Source organism: Rhincodon typus, chromosome 20, assembly GCF_021869965.1.
Source record: "Rhincodon typus isolate 14 chromosome 20, sRhiTyp1.1, whole genome shotgun sequence".
NCBI lineage: Eukaryota > Metazoa > Chordata > Chondrichthyes > Orectolobiformes > Rhincodontidae > Rhincodon > Rhincodon typus.
The window spans coordinates 23,399,827-23,419,009 of NC_063351.1; the positions used below are offsets into that span (position 1 = coordinate 23,399,827).

At 40.4% G+C, this 19,183-nt stretch overlaps 1 protein-coding gene across 6 annotated transcripts in view; it reads right to left on the bottom strand.

Moving 5' to 3' along the window:
• ptprea (protein tyrosine phosphatase receptor type Ea) overlaps positions 1–19,183 on the bottom strand; it is a 214,006-nt gene that overhangs the window by 42,814 nt on the left and 152,009 nt on the right. For 2 of the 6 annotated variants that reach the window (XM_048609054.1, XM_048609052.1), the window contains 4 exons: positions 17,195–17,267; positions 14,570–14,643; positions 7,387–7,526; positions 5,124–5,211 (listed from right to left, as the gene is read on the bottom strand). In XM_048609054.1, the coding sequence (XP_048465011.1) occupies positions 5,124–5,211; positions 7,387–7,526; positions 14,570–14,643; positions 17,195–17,267 (375 nt within the window). Of the gene's footprint in view, positions 1–5,123; positions 5,212–7,386; positions 7,527–14,569; positions 14,644–15,003; positions 15,056–15,138; positions 15,242–17,194; positions 17,268–19,183 lie in introns of those variants that run through there. The other 4 variants (XM_048609053.1, XM_048609055.1, XM_020527564.2 and 1 more) reach the window with 4 other exon arrangements.

Genomic DNA, 19,183 nt, shown 5'->3' on the forward strand with positions numbered 1-19,183 from the left:
AAAGGGATGAGATCCTAAAGGCAGAATGCAGGGAGCTAGGAAGAGAGTTAAGAACTCGGGCCTCAAAGGTAGCGATCTCAGGATTACTACCAGTGCCACATACTAGTCAGAGCAGAAATGACAGGATATACCGGATGAATATGTAGTTGCAAAGATGGTGTCAGGGGGAGGGTTTCAGGTTCCTGGGGCATTGGGACTGGTTCGGGGGGAGGTGGACCTGTACAAATTGGACGGGTTACACCTGGGCAGGACTGGGACTGATGTCCCAAGGGGAGTGCTTGCTAGAGCGGCTAGGGAGGGTTTAAGTTAATATGCCAGGGGGATGGGAGCCTATGTAAAGAGTCAGAGAAGAAGGCAGCAAGGACAAAAACTAAAGCTAGAAAAGGGAACAAGAAAAATATTAGGCTGAAAAACCAAGGACAAGATTCAAACAGGGCTATTGAGAAAAATGAAGAAGAGACAAATACTGTTCAAAGGACAAGCTTAAAGTCTTTGTGCTTTAATGCGCGGAGCATCTGCAATAAAGTGGATGAACTAATTGTGCAGATAGATGTAAACGGGTACGATATAATTGGGATTACGGAGATATGGCTGCAGGGTGACCAGGGATGGGAACTGAATGTCCCAGAGTATTCAATATTTAGGAGGGACAGGCAAAAAGGAAAAGGTGACAGAGCGGCATTGCTGGTTAAAGAGGAAATTAACACAATAATGAGAAACGATATTAGCTTTGACAATGTGGAGTCAGTATGGGAACAGTTCAGAAATACCAAGGGTCAAAAAAACATTAGTGGGTGTCATATACAGACCCCCACACTGCAGTGGTGATGTTGAGAATGGCATTAAACAGGAAATTAGACATGCATGTGATAAAGGAACATCTGTGATCATGGGTGATTTTAATCTGCACATGAATTGGGCAAATCAAATTAGCCACAATGCTGTAGAGAAGGTATTCCTGCAGTGTATCCAGGATGGTTTTCTTGACCAATATGTGGAGGAACGAACTAGAGAGCAGGCCATCTTAGACTGGGTACTGTGTAATGAGAAGGGAATCATTGCCAATCTAGCTGTGCAAAACCCATTAGGGAACAGCGACTATAACATGATAGAAATTTTTATCAAGATGGTGAGTGAGGTTGTTGATTCAGAGACTAGAGTGCTGAAATGTAATAAAGGAAACTACAAGGATATGAGGCATGAGTTGGCCTTAATAGATTAGGGAGAGTTACTTAAAGAGATGACAGTGCGTAGGCAATGGCTAATGTTCAAGGAATGCATGGGGGAACTGCAACAACTATTTATTCCTGTCTGTCGAAAAAGCAAAATGGGATAAGAGGGCCAATCCATGACATACAAAGGAAATAACAGATAGTATCCGATCCAAGGAAGAAGCATACAGATTGGCCAAGAAGAATAATAAACCTGAGGATTGGGAGCAGTTTAAAATTCAGCAAAGAAGGATCAAGGGATTGATTAAGGAGGGGAAAACAGAATATGAAAGTAAGCTTGCAGGGAACATGAAGACTGACGCTAAGTGTTTCTATAAAAACGTGAAGAGAAAGAGATCAATAAAGACAAACGTAGTACCCCTGCAGTCAGGTAGAATATATATTAGGGGACAAAGAAATGGCTGAGGAACTGAATAGATACTTTGGTTCTGTCTTTACAAAAGAAGACAGAAATCAGATACCAGAATTGTTGGAGGATGCAAGATTTAGTGAGAGGGAAGAACTGAGGGAGATCAATATTAGTAAAGAAATGATGCTGGGAAAATTGTTGGGATTGAAAGCTGATAAATCCCCAGGGCCTGATAATCTACATCCCAGAGTACTTGAGGAAGTTGCTCTAGAAATAGTAGATGCATTGGTGATCATCTTCCAGGATTTCATAGACTTTGGAACAGTCCCTGCAGTTTGGAGGGTGGCTAATGTCATTCCAATATTCAAAAGGGGAAGTAGAGAGAAAACAGGGAATTATAGACCAGTGAGCCTAATATCGGCAGTGGGGAAAATTCTCAAATCCATTGGCAAAGGATTTTATAACAGAGCATTTAGAAAGCAGTGGTAGGATCAGACAGAGTCAGCATGGATTTATGAAGGGGAAATCACGCTTGACAAATCTGTTAGAATTCAATGAAGATGTAGAGTTGACAAGGTGGAACCAGTCGATGCAGTATATTTGGACTTTCAGAAAGCATTTGACAAAGTTCCACGTAAGAGATTATTGTGCAAGATTAAAGCGCATGGGACCGGGGGAAGTGTATTGAGATGGATAGAAAACTGTTTGGCAGAGAGGAAACAAAGAGTAGGAATTAATGGGTCCTTTTCAAATGGCAGACAGCAACTAGTGGGATGCCACAGGCATCGGTGCTGGGACCCCAGCTATTTACAATGTATATCAATGATTTGGATGGGGGAACAAAATGTAACACCTCAAAGTTTGCAGATGATACCAAGTTGGGTGGGAGGGTGAACTGTGACAAGGATGCAGAGATCCTTCAGCATGATCTTGACAGGTTGGGTAAGTGGCCAAATTGATGGCAGATGCAGGATAATTTGGATAAACGTGAGGTTATTCACTTCAGAGGCAAAAACAAGAAGGCAGATTACTACCTGAATGGCTGTAAATTGGGAGAGGGGAGTGTGCAGCAGGACCTGGGTCTCCTTGTGCACCAGTTGCTGTAGGTAAGCATGCAGATGCAGCAGGTGGTAAAGAAGGTAAATGGTATGTTAGCCTTCATTGCGAGAGGTTTTGAGTACAGGAGCAGCAATGTTATGTTGCAGTTATACGGGGACTTGGTGAGACCACACCTGGAATAGTGTGTGCAGTTTGGTCTCCTTTTCTGAGCAAGGATGCTCTTGCTCTCGAGGGAGTGCAGTGCAGGTTTACCAGGCTGATTCCGGGGATGGCGGGTCTGACATAGGAGGAGAGATTGACTAAGTCAGGATTGTTTTCGCTCGAGTTCAGATGAATGAGGGGGGCGGATTTCACAGAGACTTATCAAATTCTAACAGGACTGGACAAGATAGATGCAGGAAGGATGTTCTCGATGATGGATGTGTCCAGAACCAGGGAGCCTGTGGAATTCATTACCACAGGAAGTAGTTGATGCCAAAACATTGAATGTATTCAAGAGGCGACGAGATATAGCACTTGGGGCGAATGGGATCAAAGGTTATGGGGAGAAAGCAGGATTAGGCTATTGAGTTGGATGATCAGCCATGATCGTGAAGAATGGCGGAGCAGGCTTTAAGGGCCAAATGGCCTCCTCCTGCTCCTATCTTCTATGTTTCTATGTTTCTGCAGTACATACTTTTCTCTCCAACTGTCTAATTAGCTGAAACCTTAGCAGGAGGTAGATCCAGCATAAAGATGTTTTAAAATTCTTTAATGGGAAGTGGACATTGCTGGCAAGGCCAGCACACATTGCCCATCTTTAATTGCTCTTGAGAAGATGGTTGAGAGCCACGTTCATGAACTACTGCAGTCCATCTGGTGTAGATGCACACATAGCTGTTAGGAAAGGACTTCAAGGATTTTGATTTTATGACAGGGAAAGAATGGGGACATGGCTCCAAGTCAGGATGCTGTGTTATGTGGAAGTAAACTTGCAGGTGATATCTCCAGTCTCGAGCTATGTAGTGAAACCAAGATAATATAGGCTGAAAGGAAATCAATACACAGCTGTCCAAAGAAATGCAGCAATATTAACAATCTGATATTAAGCCCTGTCTACATTAAACTGGCTAAAATTATTCAAGCTTTTAAACAATGTCCTCGTTAAAAAAAATTTGTAACTTTTAAATTATATCTAATGCTCATTACTGCAATTTCACATTAAACATACATGTAAATTATTCTAGCACAAGCATATCATAACCAGCTATTTCTGCTTGTACCTTAAAATGATTACATCAAAAGACCATAGACCACAAGATATAGGAGCGGAACTAGGCAATTCAGCTCATTGAGTCTGCTCTGCCATTCAATCATGGCTAATATATTTCTGGATCCCATTTTCTTGCTCTCTCCCTGTAACCCTTGATCTCCTTGATAATCAAGAACTCATCTATCTCGGTCTTAAATACACTCAATGACCTGTTCTCCATATCGTCATCTCCTCTAAAGGTCGTCTCTTCACACTGAGGCTGTTCCCTCGGATCCTCGTGTCTCCCACTAGTGGAAACTACTTCTCCATGTCCACTCTATCCAGGCCTCTCAATATTCTATAAGTTTCAATCAGATCCCCCTTTATCCTTCTAAACACCATTGGGTACAGACCCAAAGTCCTCAACTGCTTCTTATATGACAAGTCCTTCACCGGGATCATTCTTGTAAAGCTCCTCTGGATTCCATCCAATGCCAGCACATCCATCCTTAGATACGAGGTCTAAATCTGCTCACGACATTATGAATGCAGTCTGACCAGAGCCTTATACAGCCTCAGCAGTACATCTCTGCTCTTGTATTCTAGCCCTCTTGAAATGAATGCTAACATTGCATTTGCCTTCCTAACTGCCAAACTGAACCTGCATGTTAACCTTAAGAGAATCCTGAACCAGGACTTCCAAGTTGCTTTGTGCTTTAGATTTCTGAAAGCTTCCCCAATTAGAAAGTAGTCTGAGCCTCTAATTTTCCTACCAAAGTACATAATTTCACACTTTTCCACATTGTATTTCATCTGCTTCTTCTTTGCCCACTCTCCTAGCCCATCCAAGTCCTTCTGCAGCCTCTCCAATTACTCAAAACTACTGTCTCTCCACCTATCTTTCTGTCATCTAAAATCTAGCAACAAGCTCTCAGTTCTTTTGTCCAGATCATTAATGTATAACGTGAATAATTGTCCACATTGTGGAACTCCACTAGTCACCAGCTGCCATCCTGGAAAAGACCCCATTTATCCCTACACTCTGCCTTCTGCCTGTCAGGCAATCCTCTATCCATGCCAGTACCTTGCCCCTAATTTAAAAACATATCAGCATTAATGCCGTCCATATGGCGCAATAGATTCTATTCCTTCAAAATACAAGTTGCAAATAAATAATACAGGATGTGAAAAGGCACAGAATTTTACCCGAGGAAATGGAGATCTGTGAGAATAACTAAAAAGATGTCATTACCCGGCAAGATGTTGGGATAACGATTTTTGTCCTTGTTCTCCTCTCTATTTGCTGATTCGCAGCATCCTAATGTTCCAATTGGCAGAGACTGCATATGGAAAACCAGGCAAAGATTACTGGAATGGTGCAGTGAATCTGCTGAGTATTACTAAAAATTAGTGGTGAAGCAAGAAGCCACATCCAATTTTATTGCTGCAAAATACTCAAGTACTATTCTCTCTGTACATTCAGTTCTGAACCAAAATTGATGAAGTTAGCCAAAATATTTAACAATAGCTAAAATAACCAAATGTCAACGTGTGAGGGTTGTATTGTGACATAGTTCATCCTATGATGATCCCAGCCAAAATCCTTTGGAACCAGATCACTTTCAAGGAAAAGAGGGATTAGTACAGTGCACTAAAGTTTTAGGGAGCCAAGATCAATCTAACCTCCCTATAGTGGCTGACACTGTAAATTTTATCTGTGATCGCTCCTTGGGATGCTTTGCAAATTTTTAACAACAAATAATCTCCCTTTTCTTAGAGACATTAATGGCATTTCAATTGCCTGGAGACCTTAAAATCATCACTTTTTTCCACTCACCTCAAGCCAAACATCGAATTTCTGGCAGGTCTCACGGTTGTCAGCCATGTTATGGCCAACTAACATAACCCAAGATCCAACATCACGTGTTCTAAGTGGTAAATGTTCCACATGTATTTCAGTCACAATGTTTTTAGATGTCGGCCAGGGGAATCATAGAATCCTTACAGCGTGGAGGCGGCCCATTCAGCCCATCCTGTCCACACTGACGCTCCGAAGAGCATCCCACCCAGACCCACCCCTGCATTTCCCACCCTAGACATTATGGGCAATTTAACATAGCCAATCCACCTCACCTGCACATCTCCAGACTGTGGGAGGAAACCAGAGCACCCACAGAAAAACCACGCAGACCCGGGGAGAATGTGCAAACTCCACACAGACAGTCGCCCAAGGCTGAATTGAATCCGGGTCCCTGACGCTGTGAGGCAGCAGTGCTAACCACTGAGCCACCATGCCACCCCAGATGAATATTACGAGAAATTGCCTCAAAAGGAACTATAAGGTACTTTATATTTTCTCTTAAATTCCTCTTATTTAATGCAATTCAGTAGCAGCTCAAGAATGCTCGTGTCTCAAACACTAAACCGAGAAATAGGTCACAGAAACCCATCATATTGTGCTTCGCCCATTTTATATTTGTGTTGCTGTGGTTTTCCAGGCTGCCACAAATGGATTGACCTGGGCACAAACTTCAATAGGCACATGGTCAGGGTATGCATGATACGAGAGAGGAGGACTGGTCCCAAGCCTCTCATTTCCTTTGTTAAAGTCACATATTTCGAATGATTTCCTTAAAAAGCTGGCAACATTATTCCCTGGAATCTTGTTGGGTCAGTGGGCAGAAGTCCAACTAGCAGCAAGGTAGAGGAGGCCAAAAATACGTTGTAGTTTCTTCTTGGAGAGAATTTGTGGATCTTCAGGTTTTAGCTATTTCTGACCACTATAGGCTAGGTGGCTTTGAGGCCTGCAGCTGTGCCTACATTCCTACCCTTGTTGCAGTATCCTCTGTCTATTCAATACCCAGATAAATGTACCTAGTGCAAAATTTAGACTCTTTTCTCATACTAGCATGTGGGTCAGAAACTTTGGGGAGACAAACTGTTAATTTTTTACGAAAACAAATTAGTGTGTTGTTTTGACTACACTCTTCATAACTTTGTCAAGCTATGCGGATTTAATAATTTTGTACATAGTTGCCTATTTGGAGATGTGTGAATGGTCAGCATTCACTCAATGAAATTCGTTCCTTGCCTTGGAGAACTCTCTTAACGTCACTCAGTGCTAACATCATGATCAGGAACTTGGAACACAAGAAAACGAGGCTGCTAACTCACATTATACAGTTCATAATGTGGCTTTGAAGCATCAATGCAAGACACTATTACAATGGTAGTCAAATAATTGCTCTTGTAAACATTGTGTGGCAGAACTATATTCCACTACGTTTAAAAGTAATTAAACTGTTCAATTCATCGAGGTACAATAAAAATGTTATTCTGGGTGGTCAATCAACTTTAAGGAACTTACCAAACTTCCTGCCAACTAAGGAAATAACTTCTACAAAGATAAAGGTTTCCTTTCTGCTTAACTGCATTCCAGAACAGCACTAAGTCTCTCAAAGTTTACAGTTCCTTCATTTTTCCACAGAATCATATGATATATATTCAAAACTTACATTGAATTCCTCCCGAAATAGTTTGCCATCATCAGCTGAGCGTTTCTGGACTTCATGTTCTAAAGCTTCTAACGGAATGGGGGGATACCACTTTGAAACTGTGGGAGATCTGTTGAGTAACATCACTGTCTGTTGCTCTGCTTGATCAGAAATTGATTTATGAGTTAATTAAAAACCAACAAACACAAGTGAAAGGTATTGGTGTATTACTGTATAATATTAAGTTCAGTTTGATCATAAGCAGGAACAGAATAAATGAAGAAGACAAGAATCAATAACCCATAGGGATTTTTATTTTACATTTGTGCTACTCCAAGAATACATCATGTAAATTTAACAGCACACTGCATTTGGTTTTAGCATCATTTAATATAATGGTTGAAAAACTGAGTAGTACATGCCCACATTTCAACATGAGCTGCTGATGAGTAATGTTTTCCAGGGGATACTAAAATCAAAAACATCTATAACTTTACACAAGTTCAGAATTCCACCATTCTTAAAATCACTTCACACTGAATCCCTCCTCTATGTGGAATTTTCATTCTGTTCACTTGTGGTATGATCATTCACTTAAATGCTCCTGTTCATGAACATTCTCAATGGGCTCATCTCACATTCACAATGGGACATGTTAGATCACCCCATTTTATTACTCCAAGTAAAATAAAGTTACCATTGGGTGTAACACTGAATCATACTGATCAGATGGTTTCAGAGTAGTGTTCTGGTTGTGCTAAGTTTCCACTTGGTTGCTGCAATTGATCTTTGTACCTTTTATCTATGGGGGACGAAAGGAAATCTTGCTTCAGATTGAAACAATGATATTGCTGGTGGAAAGGTCCCTTGTGTTGGTTTTGGGTGCTCAAACTCTGCAGTAAAACCCTCCATTACCAATTTGCCAGCCAAAGCTCACCATCTCACTGTTGTGTATAGGGGTTCCTTCAAGCCTGATGAGGTATAGTGTGGATATGCATAGCCCCGTTCTGATCTAACTATAAGAGCCATATTGAATAAACAGTATTAAGTTTATTGCATCACTGCAACGATTGACAGAGTACCTGTATATGATCGACTTTACCACAAAGACTGTTAACAGCACGCTATCCCTGGTTTTGTTCCTCCATCAGGTCTAGTTTGCTCTGACCAAGTCATCATGACATCATCACAGTAAGCAGTGCTTATCATACTCAATCAAGTATTAACTCCTTTAGACCCAATTAAAATATATCCCCTCCATATCCCCAAGTCCTTTTCCATCATAATTATTATATTGTTGTAGATTTGGTTATACATTTGTATTTTACCAGTAACCCATCTCTTCCCGACTCTTTGAATTTGCAAATCAAGAAGATCTGGAGGTTTCACTTGTATCCCCAAATATATTTGCTTTGGACTCCGAGTCATAATCATTGAGTCATATGGCATGGAAACAGACACTTTGGTCCAACCAGTCCATGCCGACCATAACCCCAAACTAAACTAGTTCCACCTGCCTGCGCTTGGCCCATATCCCTCAAAACACTTCTTGTTCATGTCCTTATCCAAATGTCTTGTCAATGTTGTAACTGTTCACTCCACACACAAGCCACTCTTTGTGTAAAAGAATTACCCCTCATGTCTTTTAAAACCTTTCTCCTCTCACCTTAAAAATATGCTCCCTAGACTTGAAATCCCCCATCCTAGGGAAAAGACACCTGCCATTCACCTTATATATACCCCTTGTAATTTTATAAACCTTTATAAGGTGACCCCTCAACTTGGAAGAATGGCTGTTGATTGGGTAGATGTTGGCCTATTGGATTGCTTTCCTGACTGCCTGAGGTCTGTAGCTGTCTCATGGACTGAAGGGTCTTAAACTTTTTGAACATCTTTTGCGGAGGATTTCAGGAATGCACAGCTGTCAGTGCAGTGCCTGATATAGCAAGCAAGCAATTCTTTCCTTTGCAGCATTTTAGATATTTGCACACTGTTTCTCTCTTCGATGTATGTGCCACATTTTCAATTGTGTCACTGAAAAGTTTTTCTTATTTTGCATTGGTTTTGTATTGAAGTAAGCAAAGTCAATACTTCACCTTCACCTTCTTGAACATTTTGGGCTTTCATCTTCCCTGTCAATGTTTGAAGTATCAGTGAAGCCAGCTCATTCATTTCCTCAATTGTGTTATTTGGGAATTCATTCTTGTTAGATGGGACACCCTTTATTGTTGTTGGCGTTTCTTCTCTGAAAGGCAGGACATCAGTCATTTTGCTTAACCTTGTCCTTTCTTAAACACCTCAGCCCCTAATGGCGGATTTGAATTTGGAGTAGATGGTTGTTCACTGTGATGTGTTAAAAGGTGACTTAATTCAGTTACAGATGGTTCTGTTGTCTGCCTGAAACTATACAAACTCTCAAGAGATATAGATAGATTGGTAGCTACCTCTTTGCTCGTACTTCTTCTCAAAATTTATTGCCACTTAGAACCTGAACTTTATTCAGTTTTAACAGCAGGAGAAAACGTTTCAGCCAAACCATTATAGTTACTATAACCATTGTTATAGTAATGAGGTTAGCCAGGTGAACATCATAGAATCTAAATTCTCTGATAGTGGCTGTTTACCTGGTCTAATCAGGGAGCCGTGGCTGACAGATAAGTACAGGAGTGTCAGTGAGCCTGTCCACTCTGAAATCTGGCTCTGAAGGAGCTGGACTAGCGTTAACTACTATGCACATATAAATCAAGGGTGACTTGGTGACGGGATACTGTCCTCTGTGGAGTTATTTCAGTAACTAACATCAGGAGATTATGCTTTAGGTTTAGGTTCCACAATGAGCATACAGTGTCCAGCAAAATTCTCCATCAGTTCTACCTTCCGTTTTGTAGGTTAACCTCTTCCACTTTCTCAAAGGGTTTAAGGTCAATACACACCCTTCCACTCAGGACATAGACATTTTGATTGTGAAGAACAAAGATTTTCTCGTATTTGGTGAGCCCTATGTTGAAGAATACCTTTAACACACAAGTGTAAAGCCATAGACCATGTCGCTGAGATTCTGTAATTGTCAGCAGTGTTTTGTCAACTAAACTCTCTATCTGACAATATTATGATATTTATTCCCATGTCTAACTTGAAAGTCATTAGATGCCTACTGACAGCATGCCAAAATATTTGGTCTAATTTCCCCTCAGAAAACATTAGGTTTATCTTTGACTGGAGATCCTTCTACCTTATTCATCTATTTGTCTGGAGAGGGTCTTTAATTATTTACTTTCCTGTGGATGTATCCTGCTTAGACATATTTTCTGAAAGTGACCCACTTGCTTACAATAAAAGCTTGTGGTTTTAAAAAAAATGCACTGTTTGCACCTGTGAGGTTTCATTGCTCCATAGTGTTAGATAACTCAAATATGTCTGTCAGCCACCTTACCTGCTGCATTGGCTTATCTGGTCTCCTTTTTTGAGGTTTTGTCCCTCAGAAAATGATTGAATTCCAAAAATCTTCTATGCCAGATTTTATCTTCTCCTTTTAGGAGTGATCTGTTTTGCTTCCAAACCTCTGCTTCACTCTTAATTGGAATGGCTTTTTCTCCGTCTCCTTTGGATTGTAATAATCTGACAATGACTCATCAGTGATGTCTACAATGATTCAGTCTCTTATAAATTCTGACTTAGGTCACCATTGTCACATTTTCCCACTAGATTCACCTGTATGTTCCATCTTGTCCTTTCAAGAACTGAAGTTGAAATAGCTGTCAGAGGATTTCAATACCTCTATTTTTTTTTAACCTTTCACTTTTCCTTTGGTGATAACATAAATTGCTGCACTCCCAATTGTGCAGAGATGTTCATTTACTTGCTCAGCTTCTGTCTTTCGATCTAGTTTAGAAGTTATTTTATCCCTCAAGAATTGTCTTCTCCAGAGTATCCAATTTCTGTTTGGTTCATCTCAGAAATGAAATTTTCCTGGCAATATTATTACTGGTGCCATAGCTTCCAAATGTGATTAGGTATTCCATCGTTTTTAAAAAGATTTTTATGCCGCAGTAAGGCAATTTGTCTGAGCTTACTGGTGTTTTAAGGTTTTTCTGTGTTGCAGAGCCTCAGTAACACTTATGCTGTGTTCCCCTGGTTTCCCTCAAATGCGTGTTTGGCAAGAATTGTATATTTCTTTAAAGTGCCTATTGCAATTTTCCTAACTCACCACTCCCAAAATATATGAGTTCTGCCTCATGGCCTTCTAAGTTAAATTTTTTTCAGCCCTGGATCATGGTATCTACACATTATGCCACTAACATTAAATCAGAGCTGGAACGTTCTCTGACTTTCACTCATGCAATCCTCAATGTGTGGTTGGCTCACTGAGTCAAATTGGAGTCAATCTTACTTCAACAGGCTAAGCCCGCACAATGCTGCTGTTCTATTGTTCTAAAAGTGCACATTGCTGGTTTTCCAATGCAGCTTCTGTCAAGTCTGACGTGCTTTCGGTCCCCTTCTCAGAAATATTCTTCCATGTTGAGTGCTTTCACAAGGTTTGTGGGGTTCACTGTCATCAGCAACCAGCCATTTGTCTTGAAGTCCTTTGGGTCACTAGCATGTTTTATTCTTTTTTTTCTGAAGGCATGAAGTCTAATATCTCTTAGTTAGCATCATTTAGATATAGTGCTGGTCAGTGTTGCTCACTGAGCTGTGACAGGTCCCACCACTGTCACAACATGGCTGCTCACTAGAAAACATGCATAAACAACAGGATGTTTATTGCATTTCTGCAGCTATTTACAGATAACACAGATATGACTACATTACTACATAGACTGTCAGGAGCATACTAGCCACAGAGATCTGTCACCTACCAGCTCTTTCTTTACTCTGCTAAATCCCTGTAACAACACCACAGTGGGTAGTGCTTACTACACTCAAACAGAACCATATACAAAACTCATTCCAAGCAGGAAGACTACCAAACTTGTCAGGTATCACAGTGACCTGTACTCATGCAATTTCACAGAATCATAGACTCCCTACAGTATGGAAGCAGGCCGTTTTGGCCCATTGAATTCACAACGACCCTCCAATGAACAACCCATCCAGACCCACCAACCTACCCTATCACTCTAACCCTTTATTTCCCAAGGCTAATCCACTGAGCCTGCACATCCCTGGACACTATGAGCAATTTAGCATGGCCAATCCACCTAACCTGCACATCTTTGGACTGCAGGAGGAAACCAGAGGAAACCCACACAAACACAGGGAGAATGTGCAAACTCCACACAGACAGTTGCCCGAGGGTGAAATTGAACCCGCGTCCCTGTCACTGTGAGGCAGCAGTGCTAGCCATTGAGCCACTGTGCCACCCAATCCTCATTAGAGGCGACATCTCCTGGGAGAGGAATGGAGCAACATGGTAGAAAACTAAGGAAACAGCATTTCCCTTTCACATAAGCTGAAATTGATATAATGAAAGAATAAGATGGGTTAAAACTCTGCATTCGGACAAATTCAACATATGACATGTAATGTGAACACTGCAGTCCCATTTCACCATGAAAGCAACTCAGATAAACTAAAGATGCAAAGAAACAAAACCCTCAGCTGTAAGAAGTCTGATTATTGTTTAACTAACTAGATTGCAAATTTTTAGCAATCAATCCCCTTTTTCTTGGATCTATTAATGATCCACACTTCATACCATACTTCAGTGAGTCAATTTGTGCAAAAACATAAATGAGTCTATGTAAATGGACTTTTATTCTGCTGATGTCGACATGTCAGCATGCTGGCAGTTCAACCTGCAGTGTGGATCCACACATCATACCTCACAGTTTGTGCTAGGCTTTAGGTGGAGGAGGAAAGCAGAGACCAGGAGATCAAGCAGGGTCATGTCCCAAGATGTCTCTACTTACCTCCCTCAAAGCGACTTGTGTGTGCCATGGGCAGAGTCACTGACTGTCTAGCTGGGCAACTACTGGATAGCTTGGCAAGTGTGTCAAGCGAACATGAACATGAAGGGGAGAAATAAAAAAAATGCAGTGGCTGCATTTATTTCATCTGACGGTTTGTGTTGTCTGAATAGATCAAAACATCGAAAATTCAGGAACAATCAGGGAGGTCAAAATCAGGTCGAAATGATTTCAGAGCTCATCCTTAGCAACGTCTAATTAATATTACAACCATAACTGTAAGAGCAGGATCTTAACAGAATTCCTAATTTAGTGAGATAGTTAATTTTGCCATCAAAAGAGCATAAAGAACGAATCTGAGCTTGGTAGTGGAAATTAGACTTTTATGATCTTCCCCATGAGACAGAACAAGGAAGTAAAAGGAAAGATTTCGTTATTATAGATATGATGATTTCATCATCTTTTTTTCTGAAAGGTTTAATTTTTGTCACAAGTCTATAAAGTGTGTAATAGAGTGCTAAGATGATCCAGGCCACATTTATACAGTATATTCACTGACATCTATTATATGAAATATAACAATTACAAAGAGTGTGCTACAAGCAATTTTGCATTAATCACATTGGGAAAAAATGAGAAAATATAGATTTGTATGCCCAAATTAATGCCTGGATCACAATGCATAATTTCCCTGCATGAAGTAATTAAAAATCATGAATTAAGTCATGATATATTTAAATTTTTCAGACATACATTTCGAAACAGAATGCAATGCACAAGGCAATGAAATTCATATGTAAATACATAATTTGCCTCTGATTCATGTGGTTTATTCCATTAGTCCGTAGCACCAGGAACTCTATGGATAGTTGTTGAATACAGTCATAAGCCACATGCCTGTTGTTTTGCAGTTCACGAATCACGCACAAAATAACCTATATAAGTTCAGTTACATGCAATTCAAATTGTTTCTTATACCTCTGTGTTGCATTTTTTCAATTCAGTTTTCGAACGTTATTTAGATCAGACCTCACATGCAAACACACACAAATAACGATTAAGAAACGCTGGAAAAATACAGCAGATTAGCAAGCACACAAGTTTATATACTGAAAAGGGTACCATTTTGATTCGAGATGTTTGATCAGAGCTGAAGGGCAGATTTTCAATCGCAGCAAAGGGCCTCTTTCTCAAAATTAACCTATCATTTTTTTTGTTCAGATGCTGATAAACTGCTGAGTATTTGCAGCATTTCCAGTTTCTACTTCAGAATTCTAGCACAAACAAACTCAAATTACCTTGTTCTTCTAAAATACCATTTGGAATCTTCTTTTCTCCCCCAATGACAACGTCTTTTCTTCTTTTTCTTAATCTTAAGATAAACATAAAATATAAGCACGTGAGCAAGTCATAAACTCACAACATGTTGGCATGTTTCATAGTTTCACATAAAGCACTTATCTTGCAACAGAGTTTAGCATTTTTTTTAAATTCCAGAAGTTAAAATAGTTAAATCTTAAGGTGTAGCAGAAAGGTATAGAACATCCATGTTATCACATGATTTTAAAGCATAAATTCGAGCAAAAGTAACTTCTAGGAAGTTAATAAAAGCAAATTGCATAACTGACTTATAAATAGATAACAATAGCTTGAGAGAAATAATTTGTTGTTTAGGATACAAGCCTAAGAAAGCAAGTTAGAAATGTGGCCGTTAGGCCTACATGACTTGAACCTGAAGAAAAGGAAATGAGTAATTGAGTTGAGCTACAAAGCAAGTCAGTACAAGTAAGCTTGGAACTGTGTTAACAGTGAAGCAGTTCTTGCGAAAGAAGCAAGACCCAGCCTGGATGTCTGCTATGTTACATACAAAATATTTCTGCCTTCTTGGCGTTGTAAAAGTTAGATTCTTCCAGACTCTCTCAAAGCACTCTCCTGAGTCCTTATCAGCAGCATCAAGTTTTGAATTGGTGGGTTGGGCAATACTTGCATTTCCTACTCTATAGCTGTCTTCCTGTGTGGCTTTAAATATAAGCTGCTCCACCTATTGACTAGTGGAGGTTTTGATCCTTTGATTTGAGTTTGTTAAAAAAAACGTTGGTTCCTTACTGTAGAGCGTGGTTTATTTTGAGTGTTTGGTTGCAAGGAAGCAAACATAAAAAGTTGCAGTGCATGAGAAATCTTCCAGTAACAACAGGACTGTGGAAAAGTTCTACAAGCACATTATGTCACCATGAAAATGTAAAAGCCCTTTACTATGCAATGCATGCATGCCGTCAGTGAAGCTGTGGTCTATATGCTCTGATCTGGATGCAGTTTTAAGCAGTGCTTTAATCAGATGTACATTTCTGTGGTCAACTCTGTCAAATTCTAGGTGTAGGTTTGTATACATGGTTGATGGTAACCATTATAGGAGGCACAAAGGAATTGACATTCAGGTGAAGTATAAAGAGGTGCAGGCAATTAAAGGGGAAAATGGGAAACTAGAGATTGAGTGGGGGTTAGGGATAGGATCGTAAAAACTGTTTCAACCCACTGACAAGCTTTATGCTGAAGACGCAGAGAGGCTCTCTAGAAACAAAAGAAAAGTCAATATGAAGACACAAACATTAACCTTTAACAGCAGCAAAAAAGCTTTGTTTCTGAAACTGAAATAGTGCTGCATGAGGTGGTGGCAAAGAGACTGGCACTGTTTATTTACAGAAATGAAAATCGATTGGAACTGTTAACTAAAATATCCCACATCAGCCAATTGCTGCTGAATGTTCAGTCCAGCCTTTTGTTGACATTAGGTTCACCTATTCCAATCTTTTCCTGAATGGCCTTCAACACTCCACAATCTGAGAGCTTCTAACTCTCTATCTAAAACTCAGCTGCTATTCTGCAACAAATATCATCACCTCTGTCCCTGCCCTTTTTTAGTTCTTGTTCCCTCAGTGATAGACATCAGAGTTGGTTAGGCAGATTAAAGATGGAATTGAAAGCCAGTCTAAGCAGTGGCAACCAATTCTTATGAAAAACCCATCAGATTCGCTAATGCCCTTCCAGAGCTGAACATTGCCATCCTTACCCTGCCTGGCCTACATGTGACTCCAGACCTGCAGTAATTTGTTTGATTCTTAACCACCATCTGAATTTGCTGAGCGAGCAACTTAGATCAAAGGCAATTATGGATGGCCAAAAAAATGTTGGCCTTACAGTGACCACCACTCCTGATGGCATTGTGGAACTACCAGGTCTCTGACTGGGCCTTGCAGCTGATGGCAAACCCAATGGCAATACATGAATTAGCTGCTGCTAGTAAAATTGAAGTAGAAGTCCAGCTGTCACCCACTCACCATCCATTGAGTCCTTGAACTGAAGGCTAAAGTTCTACTGTAACTTGTCAAATTGATGCCCTTTACTTCTGAAAAAAGTATCATTGCCTTGAAACACTGAACTCTGCTACGCTATCTCAGATGTTGCCTGGCCTGATTGATATGTCCAGTACTTTCTAATTTGATTTAGGATTTCCAACATCCACAGTATTTTGCTTTTGTATTACAGAGTAAATTGAGGATGATTTAATTTTCTGATAATTTGAAAGAAACTGTTCACTGATTTAGACAAGAAGTTCCTTGTGTTTTTTGCTGGAGAATGCCTGATGATGTAGAAAGAAGTATTGAACTCTTTTGTCACTACAGCAGAGCTATTAGAAAATGATTTGTAGAACACTGTGAGCAAATTGCTTTCACTGTACACTTCATAAATCTCCAAAGCAACTAGTTAATGCTTTACTAGGGATGTTTCCTAGAGGCACTTCTCAAGTCGTGTTACACTTAGATAATGCACAAGATCTCTTATAAGGCTGTAAATTGCAACAAATTTTCTGTCAGGTACACATTGATATCAATTATAGATATTTTAAAAAAAGTCTGAATTCTTACCTGAAATAAAGAACAACGGCAATTAATGTCACAATCGCCAGTGGTATAATTACATATACAGGAATATACACATCTGTATAAAGTAGAGAAAACTATTTTGTAAAGGAACACATATGCATTAAGATTATACACTTCTTTTACAGTAATGGCAGAAATTAGAAGATGGCCTATTTGAGATTTATTAGGTTGTTTGTGTTTCCTAATTGGTTTCTCTCCAGAAGTCACTGGAGGTTGCTATGCTACAGGAATCTTCAAACAAAGCCACATGATTATTCCTCATGTGCAAGCCCAAGACAGTGAACATTGGCAGGATAGTGAAGGTGGCGTTTAGTGTGCTTGCTTTTATTGGTCAGCACATTGAGTATAGGAGTCTGGAGGTTATGTTGCGGCTTTACGGGACATTGTTTAGGCCACTATTGGATACTGCATGCAATTCTGATCTCCCTGCTATAGGAAGGATGGTTGTGAAACTTAAAAAGGTTCAGAAAAGATTTACAAGGATGTTGCCAGGATTGGAGGGTTTGAGCTATAGACTGAGGCTATTTTCCCTGGAGCATCGGAGGCTGAGGGGTGACCTTATGGAGATTTATAAAAATATGAGAGGCATGGATAGGGTAAATTGACAAGATCTTTTCCCCAGGATGGGGGAGTCCAAAACTAAACGGCATAGGTTTAAGGTGAGAGAAGAAAGATTTAAAAGGGACCTAAGGGGCAACATTTTCACGCAGAGGGTGGTGCGAGTATGTAATGAGCTGCCAGAGGAAGTGGAGGAGGCTGATACATTCACAACATTTAAAAGGCATCTGGATGGGTGTATGAATAGGAAAGGTTTATAGGGATATGGTCCAAATGCTGGCAAATGGGACTGGATTTATTTAGGATATCTGATCGGCATGGATGAGTTGGACCAAAGGGCTGTTTCCGTGCTGTATATTTCTATAACTCTATGTGGTTGCAAAAAGGTGCTAAGCCAGCCCTCATATTATCCTGTTCGTAAATGTATGCAATCCAGCAGAGATCGTCAGATAACAATCATCATCAGGAAACCCACCTTCCAGGGATCCCAGACCACCCTCTGAAGGGAACAGGAGGAAGTGGGTCAGGAGGTCAATGCATGTACTCGGACTCTCAGGATCTGGCAGCAGTCTCGTGAGTTAAATTATCTCAAATGATTGGCCTGTAAATACATTGTGAACGGGCATCTCCTACTTATCATACCATCACCAAGTTGCTAGTCAGTGTGTCACACCCATCACCAGTTGTTAGCCTTCAGGACTCAGACCTAATATTCAGCTACTCCAGCTCACTCTCAAACCCATTCCAATCCTGCCAGCCTCACACCCAGCTCATGCTGTTTCCACGTACCTCTAGCTATTCACCTATGGCAGGCACATCATTCAAACAATATAACACAACCACTTCTCTCTTGCAGGGCAATTCGGCCCTCAATAGGAAGGGGAGGAGTAGTCTTTGGAGGAGATGATTCTGACTGTGACAAATCTGTGGCAAGTGGCATTGCTGAGATCATTCGGGATAATGAGATATCCATGTCCCTTCTGTTTCCTACCCCAGCCTGATCCTGCTTTCTGACAGAGTGGGAAAACAATTGATGCCACCATCATTTCAACCCCTTGCACCTATTGCCCTCACTTCAGCTTTCCTCTTCTGATGTTATGCTTTCAGATACTCAAAAGCTGCAACCCAAAATAGAGAGGGGCAATGGGACAGCACAGATTAAAAGACCTGACACTAGCAACCACTGGTTCAGATAAGGGCACTGTACATACCTTAAAGTTAGGATCAAATGAATTAGGAGGAGGAGTAGGCCTATTGAGCATAGTCCACCATTGAATAAGCTCATGGTTGATGTGATTAAGGCCTCAATACCACGTTCCTGCTGGCTTCAGTAACCTTCGAGTCCCTTGTTAATCAAGAATCTATTCATTGTTACTTTAAAAAGACTACTTTAACCAGAGATAACAAGGTGTA